The sequence below is a fragment of the Caretta caretta genome, chromosome 22 (genome assembly GCF_965140235.1).
Source record: "Caretta caretta isolate rCarCar2 chromosome 22, rCarCar1.hap1, whole genome shotgun sequence".
Taxonomy (NCBI): Eukaryota; Metazoa; Chordata; order Testudines; family Cheloniidae; genus Caretta; species Caretta caretta.
The window spans coordinates 24,006,815-24,029,293 of NC_134227.1; the positions used below are offsets into that span (position 1 = coordinate 24,006,815).

At 44.4% G+C, this 22,479-nt stretch overlaps 2 protein-coding genes across 8 annotated transcripts in view; one reads left to right on the top strand and one right to left on the bottom strand.

Moving 5' to 3' along the window:
• Positions 1-180: 180 nt before the first annotated feature.
• DPAGT1 (dolichyl-phosphate N-acetylglucosaminephosphotransferase 1) lies at positions 181-6,452 on the bottom strand. The gene is made up of 9 exons (XM_048827709.2): positions 6,298-6,452; positions 5,059-5,179; positions 4,602-4,815; positions 3,763-3,909; positions 3,342-3,426; positions 2,738-2,926; positions 1,562-1,649; positions 989-1,144; positions 181-398 (listed from the first exon to the last, which is right to left on the bottom strand). The coding sequence occupies exons 1-9, from the start codon at positions 6,450-6,452 to the stop codon at positions 333-335; spliced, it is 1,221 nt and encodes a 406-aa protein (XP_048683666.1). The 3' UTR covers positions 181-332.
• Positions 394-22,479, top strand: part of C2CD2L (C2CD2 like) — a 47,327-nt gene continuing 25,241 nt past the window's right edge. The window contains exons 1-5 of one of the 7 annotated variants that reach the window (XM_075122270.1): positions 394-518; positions 6,924-7,241; positions 19,685-19,780; positions 20,320-20,439; positions 22,157-22,267. In XM_075122270.1, the coding sequence (XP_074978371.1) occupies positions 7,227-7,241; positions 19,685-19,780; positions 20,320-20,439; positions 22,157-22,267 (342 nt within the window). In that variant the 5' untranslated portion in view covers positions 394-518; positions 6,924-7,226. Of the gene's footprint in view, positions 519-6,806; positions 7,242-13,001; positions 13,806-19,684; positions 19,781-20,319; positions 20,440-22,156; positions 22,268-22,479 lie in introns of those variants that run through there. The other 6 variants (XM_048827698.2, XM_048827696.2, XM_048827697.2 and 3 more) reach the window with 6 other exon arrangements.

Consider the following 22,479-nt stretch of genomic DNA (forward strand, 5'->3'; position numbering starts at 1 on the left):
TTTCCCAGCTCCCTAGACAAAAGATTCAAGTCATATTTGCAAATCTTCCTTGCGCTGGTTATTCCCAGTAATGCTAATATGTCTACAGGCCCGTGATGCTCATGGGACATTAACACCAGTATCAGACAAATTACCTCTGTGCGCAACCAAAGCACAGGACAAAAAAAATTCAGCAGAGAGGCCAGTGTAAGAGTCTTTACTCACATCTAGAAAGGGGTCTTGTGATTCACAGAGACAAAGCGGGATCACTGCAGCCATTTGGAGGGGAACCACAGAAAGTAAAAGGTGGATCATCAGGAGGTGCTGGCATTTCCCTTACCCCGGCAGCTCAGTCAAACATCATAGAACAAGCGTACTAGCTGGTACCGGATCAAAAATGCAATGGTACTGCCCCCTACCTACAGAGGGAAAAACAAGGAAGAGAATTGGAATCCAGCTGTGCTAAACGCTTTACCGAGTGGTATGAAGACCAGGTCCCTGTATCAGCTTACTGGTACTTCTGCATATGACCAACCTTCGTAAGTAACACAGAAGTTAATTTAAAATATTTCCATGTCTTTACTTACAAGGGAGGTGGGGTGGAAATGAGAAGACTGGGCAAGATTATTCTCTCTGAGGAGGATAGAATCATAGAAGATTAGGGTTTGGAAGAGACCTCAGGATGTCATCTAATCCAACCCCCTGCTCAAAGCAGGACCAACCCCAACTAAATCATCCCAGCCAGAGTTTTATCAAGCTGGGCCTTAAAAACCTCTAAGAATGGAGATTCCACCACCTCCCTAGCAGTATAGTTCTTTATAGCAGAGCCTTGGCTTCCCTAGGGAGGTGAGGATCAACCCAGGCAATAGCAAGCTAGTTGGTGTGATAGAAGGGAAGAAGTAAAGATAAGTACAGGAGTGGAATCAAATGTTCCCAACGCCTGAGAATTTTAGTGTGGATCTATCCACTGCGGAGTATGTCCCCCTCCCCGAGGGAGTGTTTGCCTGACCTGGATAAGCAGCAGCAGGACAGTGAGCGTTTGCTCTGGAGCTGGTCCAATAAGCTTTATAACAAAGTTAATGAGTGTCATGTTATTGCACTCTGTGTATTCTTCATCTTCATCCAATTCCTGTCTCACATCCACTATATGTAAGGTCTCTGATACCTGGGGAAGAGAAGTGTGTTAAGCACCATTTAATTAGATGCATTAGTTGTTTACTGCTTAGAGCTTTGTATGGTGCATGAAGATGTACTGAAAGTTTCTTCCACAACACCTTGCCAACAATGCCCTCTGTTGTTCCACTCCTAGGTTCTGATCCAAAACTCAGTGAAATCAATGGAAAGACAGATCAGGCCCCTGGCAATCACTGCTAGTCATGCTTTGTTTTGCAAGGTTTTAGTAATGTGGACAAGTGTCCACCAGAGATTGGGATGAGACTATACTGAACTTGTTTCCTTTTACTCAGGACTTGACTCCAGGTGCCCAGAGGCATGGGGTGGGGAGGGAGTTTTGCACTGCCACCAATTCCCAAGTGTATGGCTGCTAGCGGAAGACAAATTTTACTTGTCTTTCTCAGGTTACCTTTAGAATATACTTTCCCAGTGCTGAAAGACTTTTGGTTCTGAATTTGGAGTAGCTCATCTCCAGCTTCCCTGTATCAGGATTGAGCCTGAAAAGAACACTGAAATATTAGTCCAATTGCAGCAAAGAGGCAGCTTAATCTCTCTATAAAAGAGACGGGGTTGTTTAAAAAGTGAATGGTGGAAACAGCTGGAGTAATCCTATGCATGTAATAGTCCCAGTAATGTTAGGAGTCTCAGGTGTGTAGCCACTCAAAGAAGGCAGGGGCAGGAGAATTTTGGGGGTGGTGGTAAGGGGGGGTTAGTTGATTGTATTTCAATTGCCACAACATTCTCAAAGTAGAAACACACCCACACACTCTCTTCCGCCCCACCCCCCCTCGAACCCTCAGGATCTTCTGATAACAGCACCTCAGGGATGGTATAAACACTTCAATGTGACCTGTGCGGTTAGGAACAACCATTTTGTAACATTGTTAAGGAACAGCATTACAGCTCTGGCCTTTACAGGGTTAACAAGATTATTTGTTAACATGGTGATAACTCAGTCTACAAACCTTTACCCAAGCTATTAGGGACCGGTGCATTTAAACTAGATCCTCCAGCAAGGTTGATTTTGCATCACAGACATAAACTTGGTCCGCATTAAGCCATGCTAGTACTACAGTGCCCCATCAGGACTCTGCAGTTTCTACCTTCTGGGAACCAGTAGGAAGGACATTACTATTGCTGTTTGGCAGGAGGCAGTTTTCTGCTGGGCTGAATTTACAGGGCAGCAGCTCCTCTCTTTACACCCAGCTGTTTGCAACAGGAAAGGTTAGAATTTTTTGTTAAGTTTAAATGTTGTGGAAAAACACTGGACACCATAAAATCATAGCATCCATAATCGTTCTAGGTCCACAGTTTTCTCTTGTCCTTGGGCAAGAAGAGGGTAGTTGTTACCAAGTGAAATTCCCCACACAGTCCTGTAAAATGCCCTTGTCCCTAGGTGATGAATAAGGTCTACATTTCACTTCTCATTCCCTCCTTCAGCCACAGCAGATGAGGCATATATTTTATCCTTTAGGGAAATCTGCAGACATCCCCACCCCCATTTCAGACCCAAAACAAGCCAGAGCCAAAGGCATCTCCTTGTTCCAAATACATTGCATCTCACAGTCACTTACACACTTCTTACCTGGGCAGCCGATGACGGGGACAAGGAATGATGTGGAAGAGCTGAGGCAAAGAGTAGAGGAAGTTGAGCACTTGTGGGATGAAGAAGAGAAGCATTGTCTTACTGAAGTGCCCAAGGATCCCCACCACAGCAAACGTCATACCAGCAAAATAGCAGAAGGTGTCACCTACAAACACGCTGGATGGATACCTGCAACCCACAGACATAAAAAATGGGAATGGGGCATAGTATTAGTGTTAAAGATCAAGTGTAGGAAAGTCTGGCATTCACAATCTTACTGCAAGATTTTAAATCTAGTGCCTGAGCTATTTGCTGGAGAGATTATTAGTGTGTAGGGGATTGGAGGACAGATAGTCTTGTGATCAAACCACAGAACCTCGAGTCAGAAGTCCCCTGTTATTGTGCAGTTCTCTGGTGCAGTCAAAGTCTTCCAATGGATCAACGCACCAGAATCTTTGTGCTCCAGCCAGAATATAGAGATCAGCAGTCCATTGTTCTATTTCTGAGAGCTTGTGAATTGTTAAATTACTTGTCTCCTCTAAGTATAAGGGGGAGGGAGCCTTATAATACTATGAACGTTTCTTTATTCCATGTAGTCTCTTACCAGTTGTGGTAAAGCAGCCCCAGAGTAGTAAAGAAAAAGGGAATCATGAAGTAGAGAGAAAAAATGTGGTCATCTCTATAATCTCCTGTAGAAAAGAGAGAGAGAGAGAACAAAATTACTGACAATGTAGCATCAGCCACAGTGGTCCAGAAGTATGTCCAGAGTGTGGATCTGTCCATTTTAGATTTGTATACAGTGCCTGTCAAGAAGGTATCTCACGAGAGTCTTCAAGAGGGTTACACTAATACACTGGACCAGATACAAAATGGGTGTCATGGCCCCACTTGGTACATAAGCATTATCCTCATCTGAAGATCTGCTCATCTTTCTAGACATCAAACATTTCCAAGTACAGGCACCTAGCTCCCTTGGATCTTTTCCCTGATTCAGAACCCCCAAAAGACGCATACATTTTCCTTACCATTTAATTCAACAACATTGAATGTGATGATGGAAGCAGCTATCACCAGAGACTGTCCTGCCTCAAGCCCATTAATTCCAGCAAGAATATTGATGGCGTTGGTGCAAAACACTGCTAGCATGCCCATGTACACATAGTACAGGATACCTGCAGATCAGACAGAGAGAAGGGCCTTCACACCCAAGTTTTAAAGAGGGGGGGTCTAGATTCAATTTAGTAGTATGTACCTCTTTGCCTTAATGAATGATCACAGCACATTTCACAACAGTTTAATAAACATCTCCTGCTCACAAGAAGTTGGTATTACATACACACACACGCACCAAGCACAGATATGGAAAAAGACAGAGGATGGGGCAGAGGTCACAAAAACAAGTCAGTGACAACACTGGGAACAGAATCCACGCCTTCAGATTCCTAGTTCTGCACTTCGATCAATTTGCCATCCACATTTAAGCACCAACAGCATTTGGCACTCCATGAATTTAGGGCCTGATCCTGTAAAAGTGTTGAGTGCTTCTCTGGGCAAAGCTGAGAAAATGATAAATTGCTGAACTAATAACTTGATAAGACTATCAACCCTGTTCTCTGGTATCAAAATCTATGTTCCAAATAATGATCTGCATTGAGAGGAAACCCACAACTGTGCACATATTGCCACCTGCCACCCTCAGGAACTTTGGCTTTGGATCGCCTTTTTACCCTTAAAAAGAAAAGGAGGACTTGTGGCACCTTAGAGACTAACAAATTTATTTGAGCATAAGCTTTTGTGAGCTACAGCTCACTTAATCCTTGTGGCTAGTGTTAAGCTGATGATCTTCTTGTGCTCCGTCACTCACCCAGGTCCAAGTGCATCCCCAACAACACCCGGAAGGGTTTGGGTACCACAATAGTTGTGTTCCCAAAGTTAGTGAAGTAAACCATAAGCAGAGGAAGGGAGGCCATGGTAGGAAGTAGCAGCTTGTGCCGCCAGCGCAGGTTCAGAACATCATCCGCAAAGCCCAGGAAGATCATGCAGCAGATGGCAAGAAGGGAGCCAATGAACTCCACAAACTGAAAAACAGAGTGGGGACATGACCATGGTTATTAGATACATAGCCACCCAGTCCTCCTTTTCATATGCCACAGGACATCACATTTGGCTTTGAAATATGATACATTTGAAGACCCCCAACAAAATACGAGTATTTCACTCCAAGTCTTAACTACACACAAGCTATCCTCACTGAGACTTGCAGGACCTCTTGGTGGAAAGCAATACAGGCTTTAAAGAGCATCATGGAGGGAGACACTTACCTCATGGTGTGGAAATGCCTTGCACTGCTCCTCTACAAAACAGCTCAGAAAGGGCACAGGAATAAAGCAGAAAAGGATGATCAAGAACACAGCCCCACTGATCACACCTTGGGATTCAGGACTGAAACACATGGGGGGGGGAGAGAGAAGAGAAAGAGGTTTAAAACAACAATCACTATACCCAAGTATTGAGAACTTCACAGCTAGTCCTGTATTCTCACTGCTTCTCCACTGGAATGTCGTAACACAGTGAATAGCCAGCTATAACAGTGCAATGTTTTGAGCCCAGTACTCCTGATATCCAACAGCAACAAAGCTGTTAAACCTCACAACACATTTTTAGCCTCTTAAAATTCATTATATAGTAGTCCAGAATGAAGGTAAGCCCATACCCAACAAGATAGCATACATCTGCTTTTACTAAATCTCTCCTATTGATTAGAATATAAATTCTCTTGGTAAATGCCAGTGCCTATGCTGCTGCTTAGCCAAGCAGCTTGTAAGTGACAGTAAAACAAATAAGATTATAAACAGAGATTGGGTTGAACCAGAATTTCAGATCCTAACTCTCACAATATATGAGGAAGGTCAGAGGTCCAGAGCAAGAGAATCCATTGGCATAGGTAGGTCTTCACCAAAGCACTACAGCCGTGCAGCAGCAGGTGTGATGCTGTAGTGGTTTATGAGTACACAAGCCCAGTGTGGTGCCTGGATTGGTTTATGTTTACAGAAAAATTAAAGGGAAGATAGAAGTGATTAATCAACACAGGAACATAAGACAATCACACCACCTACTGAATATAAAGCAGAGGATTTCACACAGTGGTATGAGATCAGTTGCTAGATTTGAGAGAGGTATCCTTTACAAAGGAGGACCTACTTCTGACAGGTCTGAATGTTGTTACTAGAAAACCAAGGGACCCAAATACCACTTAATAAATAATATGCGTAGTTTGGATTGCTCTGGCACCTTCCAGCAAATAATTTCAAGGTAATTTATTGTTTAAAACTGAATTACTTAGGTCTCACAACAACACTATGAGGTACAGAAATATCCTAGTTAAATGGAAGGAGAGACAGAGGCAGAGATGTGTGTAAGATCATACATCAAGCTCAAGTCCCTTTTCCATGCTTTAATCAGTAGATTATGCGTTTGTCATTTTTAAATGTCAAGTAATTTGTAACTACCATGATTATTACCACACAATAAAACTTAACGAATCAGTAGCTGTTACTTACATGGGCTGTTTAGAAGTTTTGTTCAAGTCTATCCCGAAGAGCTTGGCAGCAATGAAATGATCCTTGAAAGCTGGGATCAGTGTCAGGGTAGCCACAAACCCCAGGAGAGCACCACAAAAGTTAATCAGCAAAGGGATCACTGGTAACCCCCACATATCAGAGACACCCTCGAGGAACAAGAGGACTTTTTTGGGGGCGGGGAAGCAGCAGCAAAGCTGACCACAAGAGTCACTCAGTTGCTAAAGTTAATGTACTCACTCTGTGTACATGTGTTTATATACTGGTTACAGTACGTGTGTCTAGATATACGTTCCAATGTTTGTATGTGGGTGTACAGCTCCAGGATCAGCTGCTTTCAAGTCTGATTCTGAATTTGACTACTGATCCTCATAGCTTTAAAAAAAATGTAAATAAAAATTGCCTCCCTCGCTTCAGGAGTGCGGCGCTTCCCCGAGGAGGGTGTGGGTGGATCTTCTCCTTCAGGTTGGGATAATCCAAGTTCTTTGCTTTCTGATAAAATATACAAATAAAAAACCACAAAATAAAATCGCATTAAAATACTGAGCTTCTTCCCTTACCCGGCTGGCTTTAAAAAAACAACAAATCCGGAAGCTTTTTCCTCTCAGAATCTTCACTGTCCTGAAGATGTTTCCAGTCGGACTCTATAGAACATGGCACCAACCACTGCCCTGTCACTACGCGCTCTCGCAGAGAACCGGCCGAGTACCTGACCGCCATCTTTGATACTGGCAAGGGCGACTAAACGCCACTTTAGGATTCTGAGTAGCGCAGCTGTGGATCTGCACCCGAACTGCCTCAGCCGTCGTAGACATTCGGGGGCTGACACTGGCTCGGCCTAATCTAGGGCAAGGGGTGAATCCAAATGTCCCCCCTCAGCTCTGGGAGTTAGTTCATCAGGGCCTCTCCGGATGCAGCTTCACGAGGTAAGTTTACAGTGAGAACAGCTTCACGAGGTAAGTGCCAAATTTGGGGGTTAATGTGAATTAATTGCAATCTAATGGCTGCCCGGACTCCCATTACCCAGATCAAAGATGGTTACCTGCAAGTGTCATATGGTGCCTGGCTTGGTCTTGCTCCTGCTTTTAACTACGCGTCATCTTCTGATTGGACCCAGTCTAGGTGCACCGACCCCAGTGGTAATTCAGTGTCAGTGACGTGCTGATGAAATACAGAGGAGGGTTCTGCTCCGCTAGGTGCAGTATTACAGGGGTTGATCTTCAATCCCTTTTTTCAGGGTAACAGCCGTGTTAGTCTGTATTCGCAAAAAGAAAAGGAGTACTTGTGGCACCTTAGAGACTAACCCTAACCAATTAGTCTGTAGCTCACGAAAGCTTATGCTCAAATAAATTGGTTAGTCTCTAAGGTGCCACAAGTACTCCTTTCCTTTTTGCGAATCCCATTTTTATGAGCTGTCCCTAGTTTTCTCCAAAGGGGTTTGTTTTTAAGAGACTTTCATGATCACTCTGTGGGAGTCAATGAAGTGGCTCTTTGCTGTACTGTAGCATTATGAGGAGTTGCTTCCTCTTATTGCAACAGCTAGGGTAATCCTGTAGTGCTGCAGAGGGTAACTAGAGTAATTATTATAGCTACTGTAGAAATATTTAATTATGTTGTTTTTTTTTGCAAGAGATCAGCAGTGTATTTGTATTTAATTATTGTCATGCTGCCAGTCAGTATTACCTATTGTCTGCCTAACTGGAGGGCTTTTCTTAGACCCACCTGTTTCTCTGTAAGATAGGTCTGTTTTCCTAGTCCTTTTCTGAGAAGAGAGATGGTGATTGATAGGGGAGATATGTCAAATGAGGGTTGGATGGGTAAAGTTGTTTAGGATTACGAACTTGTGGGGTATTATCTTTAAGACCCATTAGTATATTCCTTTTTCCTCTCTAATTTATTCTGTAGTTATTCTGGGGTGTGTTTTATATAAACTACACTATGCTTTTATCATGAAGTTTTTAAATCCATAAATATGCTGACAACTAAAGATGGTATTTTCAAATATACTAAGAGTTAAAGCTTCCTCCTTTGAAAACCCTAGTAAAAATTATTGCATATAGTACTTATTTTCAGTTCTCCGCTAATTCTTTCAACTCCTGTCTAGGAGTTACCACCTTTGAGTTCATTCCACCAGAATAAGCCATTCCCTTAAGAGACCATGATGCATCACAATTACATCAGCATTGTGTGATGACTTTGTATTAAAACTTCAAGAGACGCTGACAGTGCATCATGCATTAAGTCCCAGAAATGACTTCAGGACCAAGAAATTCCTGCAAATGGGACATGGGATTGTTCTGGTAACATTAAACTCCCTATTACAGGGAAATGGACCAGGATCACTACGTGTTTTGTGATTAAGTATTTCCTTCATTGGTTTAAAATGTACCTACTATTCTTGTCACTGAATGACCCCTTTTCTCCTATTATAGGACAGTGTATAAAAACGTATAGCATCTTCTTTATTTGTACAGTACCTAGCACAGTGGTGTCCCAGTTCATGACTAGGCCTGCTAGGTACTAGGATAAATAATAAAACAACCAAGTGACCACACTCCAGGATTTTGTTTGTGATTCTAGCAATTGCCAGAATTACTGAGCCAGCTGCAGCAGGGGCAAGGCAACGTTCAGTGTAGTAAAGAGTAATAGAGGCTGAATTTGATATTGACACACTGCACAAATCCAGAGATTTAGGTTTGGGCATTTGACAGGCTTACCCCTTTCTGCCCAAAAAAACCCCAACTATGAGCTGGGTGAAAGGCAGTCTTTCCACCTCTCAGTATCTGAACTGGAATGACAGTTATGATTTGGGTGCATCTCCTAAGTGGGAATTTGTGGCTACTGAATCTCTGGAGACCTGATTGGCTGAACTGGAGGAGCTAAGGGAGAGCAAAAGGTACATAGATGAGACTTTCCGGGACACAGTATAGTGGTACCACCCCAGTCTGACAGCCTATGTGTTGCTGAGGAGGCTGAAAGTTTCAGGGAAAGAGAACATCAAACTGGAGCAGAGGGAAACAATCCCATAGTTGGGACCCTCCTTCCAGATGATGGGGGAGAGAATCCCAGTTATTAGGAAGAAACAGGTAATAGTAATGGGGGAGTCGATCATTAGAAATATAGCTAGGTGGATTTGTGATGACAGGGAGAACAGGATGGTGAATTGCCTGCTAAGTACAAAGGTAACGGATCTCTTGAGACATCTAGATAGACTTATGTACAATGATGGGGAGGAGCCAGTGATCGTGGTACATGTAGGTACCAGTGACATAGGAAAAGATAGAGATCCATGTGCAGGGCCAGTTAGACAGGCAGAACTGCAGGGTCTCAATGCATGGATGAGATGACAGAGTAGGTAGGAGGGTATTAGGTTTATTAGGAAGTGGGGAACCTTTTGGGAAAGGAGGAGCCTATGCAGGAATGATGTGCTCCACCCAAACCAAAACAGAACCGGATTGCTGGCATGTAAAATTAAAAAGGTCATAGAGAAGTTTTTAAACTGAGGGCTGAGGGAAAGGAGACAGGTGTAGAGGGGCACACGGTTCGGACAGAGACATCCCACAGAGGAGGATAAGTTAACAGGGATTTTCTATATCCTAGTGAAGAGGAGAGGATAGAAGTTGATAAAGTACTGGTAGGAACTCAAGAGAAACAGTCAAATGAAAAAGAGTCCCATTCAATTCTATCACATGAAGGCAGGCAACTAAAAAGTGAGAGATTTTATAAGTGCTTGCATACAAATGCTAGAAGTCTAAATACTAAAATGGGTGAACTTGAGTGCCTGGTATTAAATGGGGATATTGATATCATATGCATCACAGAAACTTGGTGGAATAATGACAATCGACGAGACACTAACACCAGGATACAAAATACACGGGAATGACAGAATAGGTCATACTGGTGGGGGAGTGGCACTATATGTGAAAGAAATCATAGAATCAAATATAGTAAAAATCTTAAATGAATCAAACCGTACCATAGAATCTCTCTGGATAGAAATTCCATGTTTGAATAATAAGAGTATAGCAGTAGGAATACACTACCGACCACCTCACCAGGATGGTGATGATGGTCATTGTAAAATGCTCAGGGAGATCAGAGAGGCTATAAAAGTAGAAAACTCAATAATAATGGGGGATTTCAACTATCCCCATATTGACTGGGTTCATGTCACCCTAGAAGGGATTCAGAAATAAAGTTTCTAGACACCATTCTTGGAGCAGCTGGTCCTGGCACCCACAAGGGGAGAGGTAATTATTGATTTAGTCCTAGGGGGAGCTCAGGATCTGGACCAAGAGATGAATATAGCTGACTAGACCATTATCTAATTAAATTTAACATCATTATAGGGGGGAAATACCAAAGAAGCCCACTGCAGTAGCATTGAACTTCAGAAAGGGGAACTATACAAAAATGAGGAAGCTAGTTAACCAGAAGTTAAAAGGAACAGTCACAAGAGTGAGATGCCTGCAAGGTGCATGGAAACTTTAAAAAAAAAAAAAAACACGATAATAGAGGCTCAAACTAAATGTATACCCCAAATTCAAATGAATAGTAAGCAGTCCCAAAATGCCACAATGGCTACATAAAAGAACAGGAGTACTTGTAGCACCATAGAGACTAACAAATTTATTAGAGCATAAGAGTAAAAGAAACAGAGGCAAAAAGATACCCTTTCAAAACTGAAAGTCAGAGCCTATTGAGGAAAATAGAAAGCATAAACTCTAGCAAGTCAAGTGTAATTAGGCAGGCAGGCCTAAAAAGAATTAAGAGCAACTAGCAAAAGACACAAAAGCTAACAGCAAAAAAATATTTTAAGTACACCAGAAGCAGGAACGTTGCCAAACAATCACTGGGGCTACTTGGATGAGTGATGGACTAAAGGAGCACTCAAGGAAGATGAGGCCATTAAGGAGAAGCTCAATGAAATCTTTGCATTAGTCATCACTGCAGAGGATGTGATGGAGAGTCCCACACCTGAGCCATTCTTTGTAGGTTGAGTCTTCCCCAAACTATCCCCCCAAAGTGGGAAACATAAAGAAAAGAAGGAAACCTGGATCTGGGCCTGAGGATTTGTCTGTTCTGGAAGACCACTGAAGATATTGTACATAATAATACTTTGTACTTATGTAACTCCTTTTATTTGAGGATCTGAAAGGCTTAACATACATAATTCATTCAAGCCTCACCCTTCACCTCTTCTCCCCATGAAGAAAGTCAGAATAATTTGTTTCACAGATGGAGAAACTTAGTGCAGAGAAGTGAAATTATTTGCCCAAGGTCACACAGTGAACAATGGTAGAATTGGTATTAGAACTCAGAGGTGTGACTCTCAGCCTTCTGTTCTAACCATGAAACTATCCCTGTGAGCCTGACCCAGCACATCCTTATGTATAAAGAAAAGGAGTACTTGTGGCACCTTAGAGACTAACCAATTTATTTGAGCATGAGCTTTCGTGAGCTACAGCTCACTTCATCGGATGCATACTGTGGAAAGGTTTCAGAGGAACAGCCGTGTTAGTCTGTATTCGCAAAAAGAAAAGGAGGACTTGTGGCACCTTAGAGACTAACCAATTTATTTGAGCATGAGCTTTCGTGAGCTACAGCTCACTTCATCAGATGTATACCGTCTGATGAAGTGATGTATACATCTGATGAAGTGAGCTGTAGCTCACGAAAGCTCATGCTCAAATAAATTGGTTAGTCTCTAAGGTGCCACAAGTACTCCTTTTCTTTTTGCATACTGTGGAAACTGTCTTATGTACTATCCTTATGTATGTGCTTAATTCAAATTACATGAGTAATCAATCCCATTTACTAATCCCCAGTTATTTAGGCTTCTCACCATACTTGAAGCTGAGCACATACATACTTGTACATTCAGTGCCTGTGTCTCCTTTTTTAAGAACAGGGATTTGCCATTTTCCAGAATTTCTCCTCCCGTTGTACTTGCATGTTAGATAAATGACACCCAGCACAGATGTGGTTGCACTTCAGTGGCGCTGTCTTTATATTCGTCCTGCTTATCTTCACTCGGGTATCTTCTGAAAGCACTTATGGCTGATTGGGTGTAAAATGCCTCCCAATCACAATTCTCCACTCACATCGCAATAGCATCTTACATCCACAGTAAATGACTATACAAAATGCAAGGCTTGGGAGAATCAGACTCTAAAGAGCTGTTGTATAGAAGCCACTATATAAATATAAAATCTTATTTCTCTCACTACCACAGTACCACTACCTGTATGAATCTGAGCAGTTCCCCATCTCTGCACTTCAATTTCCCCACCTGTATAACACAGGGATAATCAAGTATGACTACAGGAATCCAACACGCCAGTATCTGAACCTCCCAGAGGGAGGGGACCGTCTCCTTGCCTATCTACTCCTACATGTACCAACCCCTGATTATTCGAACACATCAGCTGAGACAGTGACACCCATCCGCCCTTCTTTGCCTTTCCCGTGCTGGAGGGACTGCAAGAGCCTGCTAGGGACGAGGCTTCTTTCTCATTTGGCCTCAGGGTGAATGAGTGGCTGCGTTTGCAGTTTTGCAACAACAAAAACAAACCCCGCTGCGATTGCAGCAGCAGAGGCCGGATCCGTGCTCTCCGTGGCTTGTGGGGTCATTGAGAGAGCGCAGAAACCAAGGCACTCTCATTTCCTCTGGAGGAGGCGGAGCGGCGCCTTGAAGGAGTCCGCCCAGCAGGAGGCGGGGCGCCCTAGCTCCCTTGTCAGCATTAGCTCTGCGCACGCAGCCCCGGTTGGTTTTTCCCCGGTAGAAGCTCGGTTCCGCCTGAACCAGCCTCAGGGAGAGTGCAACTAAGGAGCGTATATGGAGCCGCCCAACAGCGGCTCTGCCAGCATGGAACGCGGAGCAGATACAATGTAGCAAGTGGATGAGCTGGGGAGAGACCGGAAGCCACCACCCTCGCCTATCATAAGGGAGACCGGTAGCGTCCTTCCCTCCTCCCTTTTCCCTGGAAATCCGTGTTTATCCCGGGAGTAGTGACTGAGATTTGGGCAGGCCCCGGCCCTTGAGATGCTCCCGTACAACTGCCGGAGATCGGGGTGAGGCCCTGGGCGGCTCCCCTCCCCCAATCATGCCTCCCGGACCCCCGTGAAACCCTTACTAGCCTCCCCGAAGTTGCTGAGCAGAGAGCACCATGGAGCTGGAGCTAGGCTGGGCGGCTCTGGTGCTGCTCTTCGCCGCCTCCCTGCTCACCGTCTCGGCCTGGCTGTTGCAGTATTCCCGGGGCGTGTGGAGCGGCCGGGGAAAGCCGGAGACCTCGGGAGGAGCTCTAAGGGAAGCAGGCATCTGGAAGTCCTTACTGAGACTGCGGGTGGCCCCGGACGGAGCTCCCGAGGAGGCGGTAGCGGGGGCCAGAGGGCTCCTTGCTTCGCTCTTCGCCTTCAGATCCTTCCGGGAGAACTGGCAGCGAGCTTGGGTGCGAGCCCTCAACGAGCAGGCCTGCAGGCACGGGGTAAGAGGCAGGGAGGAGGTGCTGGGCCGGAGCCGGGCATGGGGCAGTAACTCCAACTGGATTATGGGGTCAGCGTTTAGGGGATCGGGTGTTTGTACACCTCACAGAAATGTCACTTGAATAGCTGCTGTTAACCCCATTCTCTGTCTCCCCCAGCTCGTGTGAAATAGGCCTCCAAAGAACAAAATCGTGGTTGCCTATAAAGTGGCAAGTGACATGAAAGGGAGGGGCTTTCATCCCTCCTCAGATTAACCTTAAAGTGCTCTGGAAAACAGAAATTGCTGTGGATTTCCCTGACTCCTGTCCAAATAATCTTTGAATGGATAAAGGGGGGGACTCTTCTGTAGCCCGAGTAGAGTGGGACATTGGGAACTGGGGTCTTGGCTTGTCCTTAGTCATGCAGTGTTAATAATGAGAATTCAAGTGCACTGAAACCAGAAATGGAAAGTAAAGTTTTCACAATCACGGTAATGGAAGTTAGAGATGGAAAAGACCTTTCAGAAAATCCCCACATTGTGCCAAGTCTCTTCCTTGTGGGACATCTGACCACTTGCATAAATGAACTTTTTTGTGTTATCATATGTAATCTGTTAAATGTAGTGGGATATGTCAGACTAATACAATAGTTACTTTCCCACTAATGCCCATAATTACTAAACCTGAGCATACTTTAAAATGAGACTTTTTATCCTTAACATTTCTGGTTTTAAGTTCTACCTTTTGCTCATTTGGAACAATGATAATAGACTAGATAATTTTATTTTCTGCCTTTCATGCACTAGCCTAATACTATGTTGCGGTTGTAAGCACTGCAAGTATTTTAAGAATACTTTAAATATGAACTATTTTTGTTCTAAAAGATACTGAGATTTCTGTTTTAACAGTAAATTTTGTAAAACTATTTTCTAGCGCACAACTCTAAGTAATGTAAAACTATCTGACATTGCCAGTAAAAGGCTTCCACAGTAATCTTAACTTCTGAATTTCCTGGCCAATGTTCACTTTAATCTCTAAGCCTTAATATTGCATTATCGTAGGTTTTAGAATTGAATTTCCTAAAAAAGAACATTCCTAATTGATTCCTCATGGAAACAAATGTAGCATTCCACAGTGCCTGCAAGGTGATGACTTTCATTCTGGACCCAAAGAGAGTACAGGTATAGTGGGTCCAGTATTTGAGGTTGCCTGCTGTGGTGGAAAGGTTTGGGGACGTCCTGGCCTTTCTAGAGTGTTAAGAGGTTGCTGTAGGCTTCTAAAAGTCTGAGACAAAAGTCCCTGAAGGCTAGTTCGAAGTCATGTTCACACCAAAAAAGGAGATTGACAAGTTTATTATCTTTGTCACATCCAGGACTTTGCTGCCTCAATGAGAGGAGAAAATGGATATAAAATTTGTGTGTATTTTTGGGGAGGGAGGGAATGTTTTATCCAAGGGGAAAGCCCCATGTTGTTGTGGATTGCATTTGAAATGATAGTGCATAACGAAGCTGTGTGGAAGTATAGCCTGATCAGTGGAGCCTTGAGGCCTAAACTCTCATTTCCATAATTATCTTCCACAGCATAAAGCCAAGTAACTTTCCCCTGTAATTCTGTTGTTAATTCACTTGCTTCAATGTAGATCTCAGGTGATTAACTTGCCTTCCCCCAAGTCTGTTTTGTGTATGTCAGCAAGTTAGTCAGTAATATTGAATGTAGCAAATCCTGTACAGCACAGGAAGAAACACTTGTCTTGTAATCTCTCATTTGCATATAAAATTACAGTAATATACCATTGATTTTTCAAATGCAAAGTGAAACACAGAAATTCAGTGTTCAGAAAGACAATCTCCTGATAGGATAATGAGGCTGACTGTAGACTTTGTATATGTTTTAGCTTATTATTTATGTATACAGTATATCAGAGGGCTATACAAATGTGGCATATTGTTTCATGGAGGAAATGTTACAGGAAGTGATTAAAATGACTTTGTTGTCCAGACAGTAACAGCCTAATAGGGCTCCCAAACTCAGTACTGACTGCCTTCCACAGTTTATGTTGCTAAAATAGGTTTTAACCTGGCCAAGAAGCAGAATGGAATAAATAAGAAAGCAATGTTATGAAATAAGGAGTATGATGAAAGTTCAGACCACATAAGTCTCTCTCAGCTTTACCACACGAGATATTGTCAAAGTTGCTATCAAAATTCAGGGTTCGTGAAGTCTAACTTTCACAAATGCTAAATTGAATAGAAACATTTAAAAAAAATAATTCCATTGAAAGTGTGTTGAATGTTTTCTGATGTTTTTTTTCAATCTAAACATTGCACTTTTTAGTGCAGTAATGCGCAACCACTGGCAAGGAAAACTCACTAGCAACTACTACTCCTGCTTGCCTTGTCCAAGCTGAAAGAAACCCACAACCTAAACAAGCAGCATGACTAAAAATTCTTTGTTTTAATAATCTCAAGTGTTACTAGTTAAGGAATGTTAAAAATATATTTAACCCAGCCGTGCACCAGAAGAGATGGTAAAAAGCATTTTATAAAGGTTAACAGTCTTAAAGCAGTGTGTTCCAGCCCATTAAGTGCCCTACTGTGGATATGGACTCTGCATCACAAAGGATGCAAGTACCTGGTGTGGCTACCCATTCTGTTGCTGTGTTGTGGGTTCCTGATGTGGTTGCATGGCCTGTCATATCATAGAATATCAGGGTTGGAAGGGACCTCAGGAGGTCATCTAGTCCAACCCCCTGCTCAAAGCAGGACTAATCCCCAATTTTTGCCCCAGATCCCTAAATGGCCCCCTCAAGGATTGAGTTTACAACCCTGGGTTTAGCAGGCCAATGCTCAAACCACTGAGCTATCCCTCCCCCAACAATGCTATATCCAAAGGGTGAGAGAGAAGATATAATCTGTCAGGGGAACTGTACGTTTCAATGTCTTCAGCGCTGGTCTTAATCTTGTAAGATACCTGTAGAAATGTAACTAAAAGTGCCTGGCCTCCTCTCTTTAGGTTTAGGGGTCTTTCCAGCCCTTCCTCTTGGGCTGGGGATTGTCTGTCAAGCTGCTCCCTCCTTTGGTGCAGAGGCCCAGGGCTCCTCTTGTGGATTTCAGCCAGCTTCTCCTCCAGCAGGTGTGCTTCTCCAATTAGTCCCAGGCTCTGAGGGGTCAGCAGGGAGGCAGCCTTCTCCTGTTAATGTGTGAATGCCCTGAGGGAAGAGACAGAATATATACAGCTCTCGTTCCCAGACTAACTCTACAAGACTCCTGCTCCTTAGAAGAATACTTGCACGTTTTCTCCAAACACAGACTATTTCTCAGGACCACTTCCTCTCTCCCCATATCTGCCTTTGTGACTTTCCTAGATCCTTAGGTACCCCATCTAAAGAGGCCACACCCATGGGACAGGAGTGGGATGCCTCTAGACCCTACTGCCTTTAAGGGGATGGACTACCCTGTCAAGAGGTGTTTTGATGGGAGGGTGGATTAGCTAAACAGAGACAAAGCGTGGAAGAGGGGACACAAAAAGGCCTCCATGGTGCAAAAGGGTTAAAGCACCAGCTTTTCACCTCAGGACGCCTCGGTTCAAAATTAGGTCTCAAGCAAAAATTACTTTTCACTTCTTGTCTTTAACACTTGTTCATGTTTCGGATCAGCCATTTGCATCACAGCTATGGCTCTTGTTTGGATGAACTCAGAGCTGGAATTGTAGGGCAGCTGCAGGTTAGGACAGAGATGTCAGCAGACTAGTGTGCCAGGAGCCCATGACTGAAAGAGCAGCAGGACTCTGGGTCAGGATGGAGGAACATTGGCAGAATTTTTGCCTGAGATTCCAGGACTGTTGTAGCAGACGGTCTGCAGATTGGAGCTCAGGGAGCATTTGGTTTATGCTCAGGTACCTTTATAACTAGCGAGATTCTTTTAAGTGTGAAGGTTGCATCATGATTAGGTAGCTGCAGCTGGAATCATTTTTTTTTTTTTCTGAAGCTGCAGGAAAAGCTGCAGTTTGGCTCTTGTACTCTCTCCAGGTTTTTCATTCTCCTTATGGGGGGGGACATGTCCAGCCTCATGCTGACCTCTAATAAGGAGCAACATCTGAACCTGCCTCCCAGCAGGTGAGCTCCCATGACACTGTAATACCCAGTGTTTTATCTGCTGTGTCGTGAAATAGAAGCACAGCTCTAGGCATCTTGCTTTCTCTCTGTCCTCTCCTAAACCCTAGTCATCTCTGCAGGCCCAGAGGGGAATCACTCCAAAAGAACAGAGCAGCTCACCCCCAGATTGGCTGTGGATGGAAGTCAAAGTGAGGCATCTTTCTGAGTGGCAAAAACAAATGCAAGGACAGGGATGCTCAGATTCCTCCTGAGAGGACAGAAATTAAGATCTGGAGTCCTCTCTTCAGCAACAAGCTGGGGGCGCCATAGCTTGAGGCGCTGAAATAGTGGGATGTTGATTCTCTGGGGAGAAGGGAAGCAGAACTTGAAGGTGGTGGCTGCCATATTTACTCAATGCTGTGAGATGTCAGACATCCTGAGGGTATACTGCAAAATGCAAATACAGGTCTAGCCGCTGCGCTTATGTGACAGCATGCTTCCCAGAAGCAGATTGCAGCTGTGGAGAGGGAGGTACTTGCCTAGTGCCACCTGGAGGCAAAAGCTCTGGGAGTGTTGTCCATTTTGTTATCTCAGTAGCAGACCCCACCACCACTTGTGTACTCCTCCATATTTCGCACAGTTTTCCCTTGTGGTTGGAGTGTCGTCTACATTACATGAGCTGGGTTCATGAGCTTAAAGCTTTATCAAGGCCTTTTTTTAAAAAAAAAAAAACTTTTCCAAATCTGGAGACCGGCAACTAAACTGGAATTGATGCGGGGGGCAGGTAGAATCAAACCCAGCTTGAAATAATTTGGCCCCAAAAACAAATTGTTAAAGCAGATTGGCATCAGCCACAACCCCCCATGTGATCTGACATTGCCATCTCTGTCACTGCAGTCCCTCTGCCTTTGACACAGTGTTCTTTCACGTGATTTATGTATTCACCAAAACCCTCCTAGTGTGACTGCAGCTCCTGTCTGTTTCTTGTTTCTCTTTCCCCGCTCTCTCTCCCTAAAAAATCTTTGCTGCTGCCCTTAGTGAGTTCATGGGTAACAAGCAAAGAACTGAGAAGATGCTCTTGTTGATGCTATTTCTTGAAAGCCACGTTGCCGTGTGAGGGGGTTTGGGATTCTGAAGTGTCTCTGGCCCCAAGGAGAACTATGTGGGGTAACTTTGTAGCTGCGACTGGGTTGCCAGACTCTATTCTGAAATATTGGTTTTGGGGATGCAGCAGCCATGGATGCTGGGTTCAGATATCATGGGTTGCTATAATTTCCATCCATGCTGAGATCTGTGTTTAACGGATACCTCCTGAGTGATACCTTTTTGTAATACCCTAGGGCTGAATGCATAAGGAGCTATTCATAAACAAAGCCTTTGAGCTATGGAGCGTTGGCAAGGAAGAGTTCCTCTCCCTATGCTGTGTGCGCGGCTGGGTAGTGATTCCTATCTGAGCCTCCAGTGGTGAACTTGTACCCCTCAGCATGATGCTGTCATAGCTACAGATATTATTTGTCATGGAATCCTCCAGCCCTTGTTTAAATCTCCCAGGGCCTCCTCAGGCTGGGAATTTCACAAGCCAACTCCATGCCATGCAAGGAAGTCTTTCCTCTTATTCATTCTGAATGTGCCTACTCTCACTGTCACCCACTTGTCCTCTTGTATGGATGCTGCTCTGCGCTCATGCTGTTCTCACGTGACTGCCATATAACATTTCTGGAAGCCTCTTGTTGGAGTTGCTAACATTCCTTGAAATGGCTTTTAGATAAATTGACCTTGTTTGGGGACTAACTAGATTCTCTCACCCCAGAGTTCAGTCCAAATCACATTTGAAGAGAGTCTTCAGCAACCACCAGCGGTGAATATAAGTCACGTGACCTGCACAGACCAGGCAGACCACAGTATGGTAAGGCACTGCTGTTCTCCATTTTGCTGTGCTCTGTATCTTTTCACTGAGTGCTAGTGTATATTCTACAATATACTTGGCCTTTAAGACTGGGACAATGGATGTGGGAATGGGGCTGCAGGCCAGGGTTGAGATGTCAGAGCTATGAGGAGGGGGCCACTCGATATTGGAATAGCTGTAGGGGCAAGCTCCAGTCTAGGATAGTAGTGGGGGTGCAGGTCAGGAGTTGACTGAGCTGGCTGGGGAAATTGACACAGTGCTTGCATCTTGCACTATTCTTGGCTCTGACCAGTGCTGTTGGACTCTCAACATCACAGCCTTACAATTCAAAACAGAGGGGACCCTGTAAAACAGAGGTGATTCAGTAAGAGTACATCAAAGGTTTAAGCAACAAATTCTTGAGGTAACTGTGGTCACACCATGAGCAACCCTTGACAGTCCTCTCCAGTCATTTGCATTCCCCTGGCTTCTGTCTGTTTCCCCTTCAACCCAATTCTCTCAGGGAGGCTGCTGCAGACTCTCCTCTCTCTTCTGTCCAGGTGTTGCACTGTCATCTGTCAGCTGATGCTGTGAAGTTCCCAGTCTCTGTCACTCAGCAGTCTCCAGCTGCTGTTTCCGTGGATACCTATCATGTCACCTTAGCTCTGCTGCAGGCCCAGGTAATGAATGCTAAATTGCTGGGTTAAAGACTTCCTCTTTCCCTGTCCCCTAACCGTTCTACAAGTCTGCAGGAGGGAAGAGCTGGCATGAGTCACGATAACAATCCTCCTGTCAAAACTGTGGGGTTAGCAGGATTTCCCTGAGCTGTGCGTTCAGGGAGCTGCTTTCTGAGAATCATGATATAAAACTTACTATAGACCAGGAGCGGCCAACCTGAGCCTGAGAAGGAGCCAGAATTTACGAATGTACGTTGCCAAAGAGCCACAGTAATATGTCAGCAGCCCCCATAAGCTCCTCCCAGTGCGTCCCGATGATCAGCGCCTCCCCCTCTCTTCCCACACCTCCTGATCAGCTGTTTTGTGGTGTGTAGGAGGCTCGGAGGGGGAGAAGCAAGGGCATACATAGCAGCCTCAGGGGAGAGGGCAGGAAGGAGTGGAATGGCGGCAGGGCCTGTGGCAGACCCAGGGGTTGAGCAGTGAGCACCCTCCCGCACATTGGAAAGTTGGCGCCTGTAGCTCCAGCCCCGGAGTCGGTGCCTATACAAGGAGCCGCATATTAACTTCTGAAAAACCGCATGTGGCTCCGGAGCCACAAGTTGGCCACCCCTGCTATAGACCCTGTCTATGTAGGCATAACAAAATCCAGTGACTGGATTTCTGAGGCATGGTAATGGCCTATTTGTGTTTTTGTAACATGCTGTTTTTTGCCAGGCTGGACAGGAAGCATGGAGTCCACATAGTCAGGCTCTACTGCAAAATGTGAAAGAGCTCTGTGACCCATCTGTGTTCTAAACAAAGGATTTTTCTTGTCTGCGGGAAAATAAATCCATAATTGGGAAACTCTGTGTTTAGCTCTGTTGATCCAGGGTTCCTTACCTCACTCATAAGAAGTTTTCTCCCTTTTGACCATTTCATTTATTGGGTATCTCCAAACTTTTCCCAGAGAACAGCCCTTTTAATCCCAAATTAATTTAAAAGAAAAATAACTCCCAATAGCTTCCTGCTGAGTTGTTTGTAAGATCCTTCTTGAAAGCCTCCAAGGTCTGGGCTCCTTCTGAAGAAAGCATTGTTGGAAATGCATTTTTACTGAGACTGTGTTGCTCAGTGGGATTGGGGAATGGAGCAGTGGAGCCTTCTGCATTGAAGTTACAGATTCAAATCCAGCACAGGTTGTATTTGCCCATTTCCAGGCTATTTGGTGGCCCAGTTGGTTCTCAATCCAGTTCCCCCCAAAAATTGTCATTACTGTAAATGTCCGTGCTCAGAACTGGAAATGGTTGGTTGATTGGTCTCAGTGGAGGTCCTGTATTAATAGCCAATTTGTTCTTCATTGTGTCACCTTCCAGGCTTTCTGTTCAATCTGTGAAATAATGAGACATATTATAGTCTTATTCTCCTCTCACCAATCTCTGTGCTTCACATAGAGGTGAGAAATCAGGATGGCTATTACTGATCTTTCTTTGAGTCAGTGAGGTTTTCTGGGATGGTTCTTACCTCTCTGGACTCTGAATATCATGCTGGCATACCATAAGCATGGCATACCATAAGCAAGCCCTCTGTTTACAAACTATTTGGCACAGATTGGTTTGTGATGGTTCTCTTTGCCTTTCACCGTACTAGGTTACATGAGGCCCTGTTGGTGATTTAATCCCAAATCAATGAACAGGGCATCTAATAACAAGTTGATTCCTAATGGTCCTCTTTTGACCTGAGCCAGGTGGAGATCCGTTTGGAGGAGATGAAGAATGAGGGCCTGCTGGTGTCATGGACATTCAAGGACCGACCAGACTTGAACCTTTCAGTTGTTCCGAAACTTCAGCCTCGTGAAGTGAGCAAACTGGAGGAGCAAGGAAGTGGGGCTGGGGCTGAGAACAGGCATGGTGGGCTGAACCCAGTACTGGGCTGTAACTTGGGAAAGGCAAGGAGCTGGCAGCCTTTCCTCTCTATACCCTTGTCTATATTAGTATCTTTTGGTTGTTTGATTAAAGGGCGAGGAGTGGGATCTTCCACTCTTGAACTAGCGTTGGTGCAGCACCACCA

Coding starts and splice junctions, on each gene's coding strand:
- DPAGT1 (XM_048827709.2), bottom strand. CDS start 6,452: ATGTGGGGGTTACCAGTGATCCCTTTGCTGATTAACTTTTGTGGTGCT. Junction 2,927..3,341: donor GGGCTGCTTTACCACAACTG/GTAAGAGACTAC, acceptor TGTGGGTTGCAG/GTATCCATCCAGCGTGTTTG. Junction 1,650..2,737: donor CCCCGTCATCGGCTGCCCAG/GTAAGAAGTGTG, acceptor TGTTCTTTTCAG/GCTCAATCCTGATACAGGGA.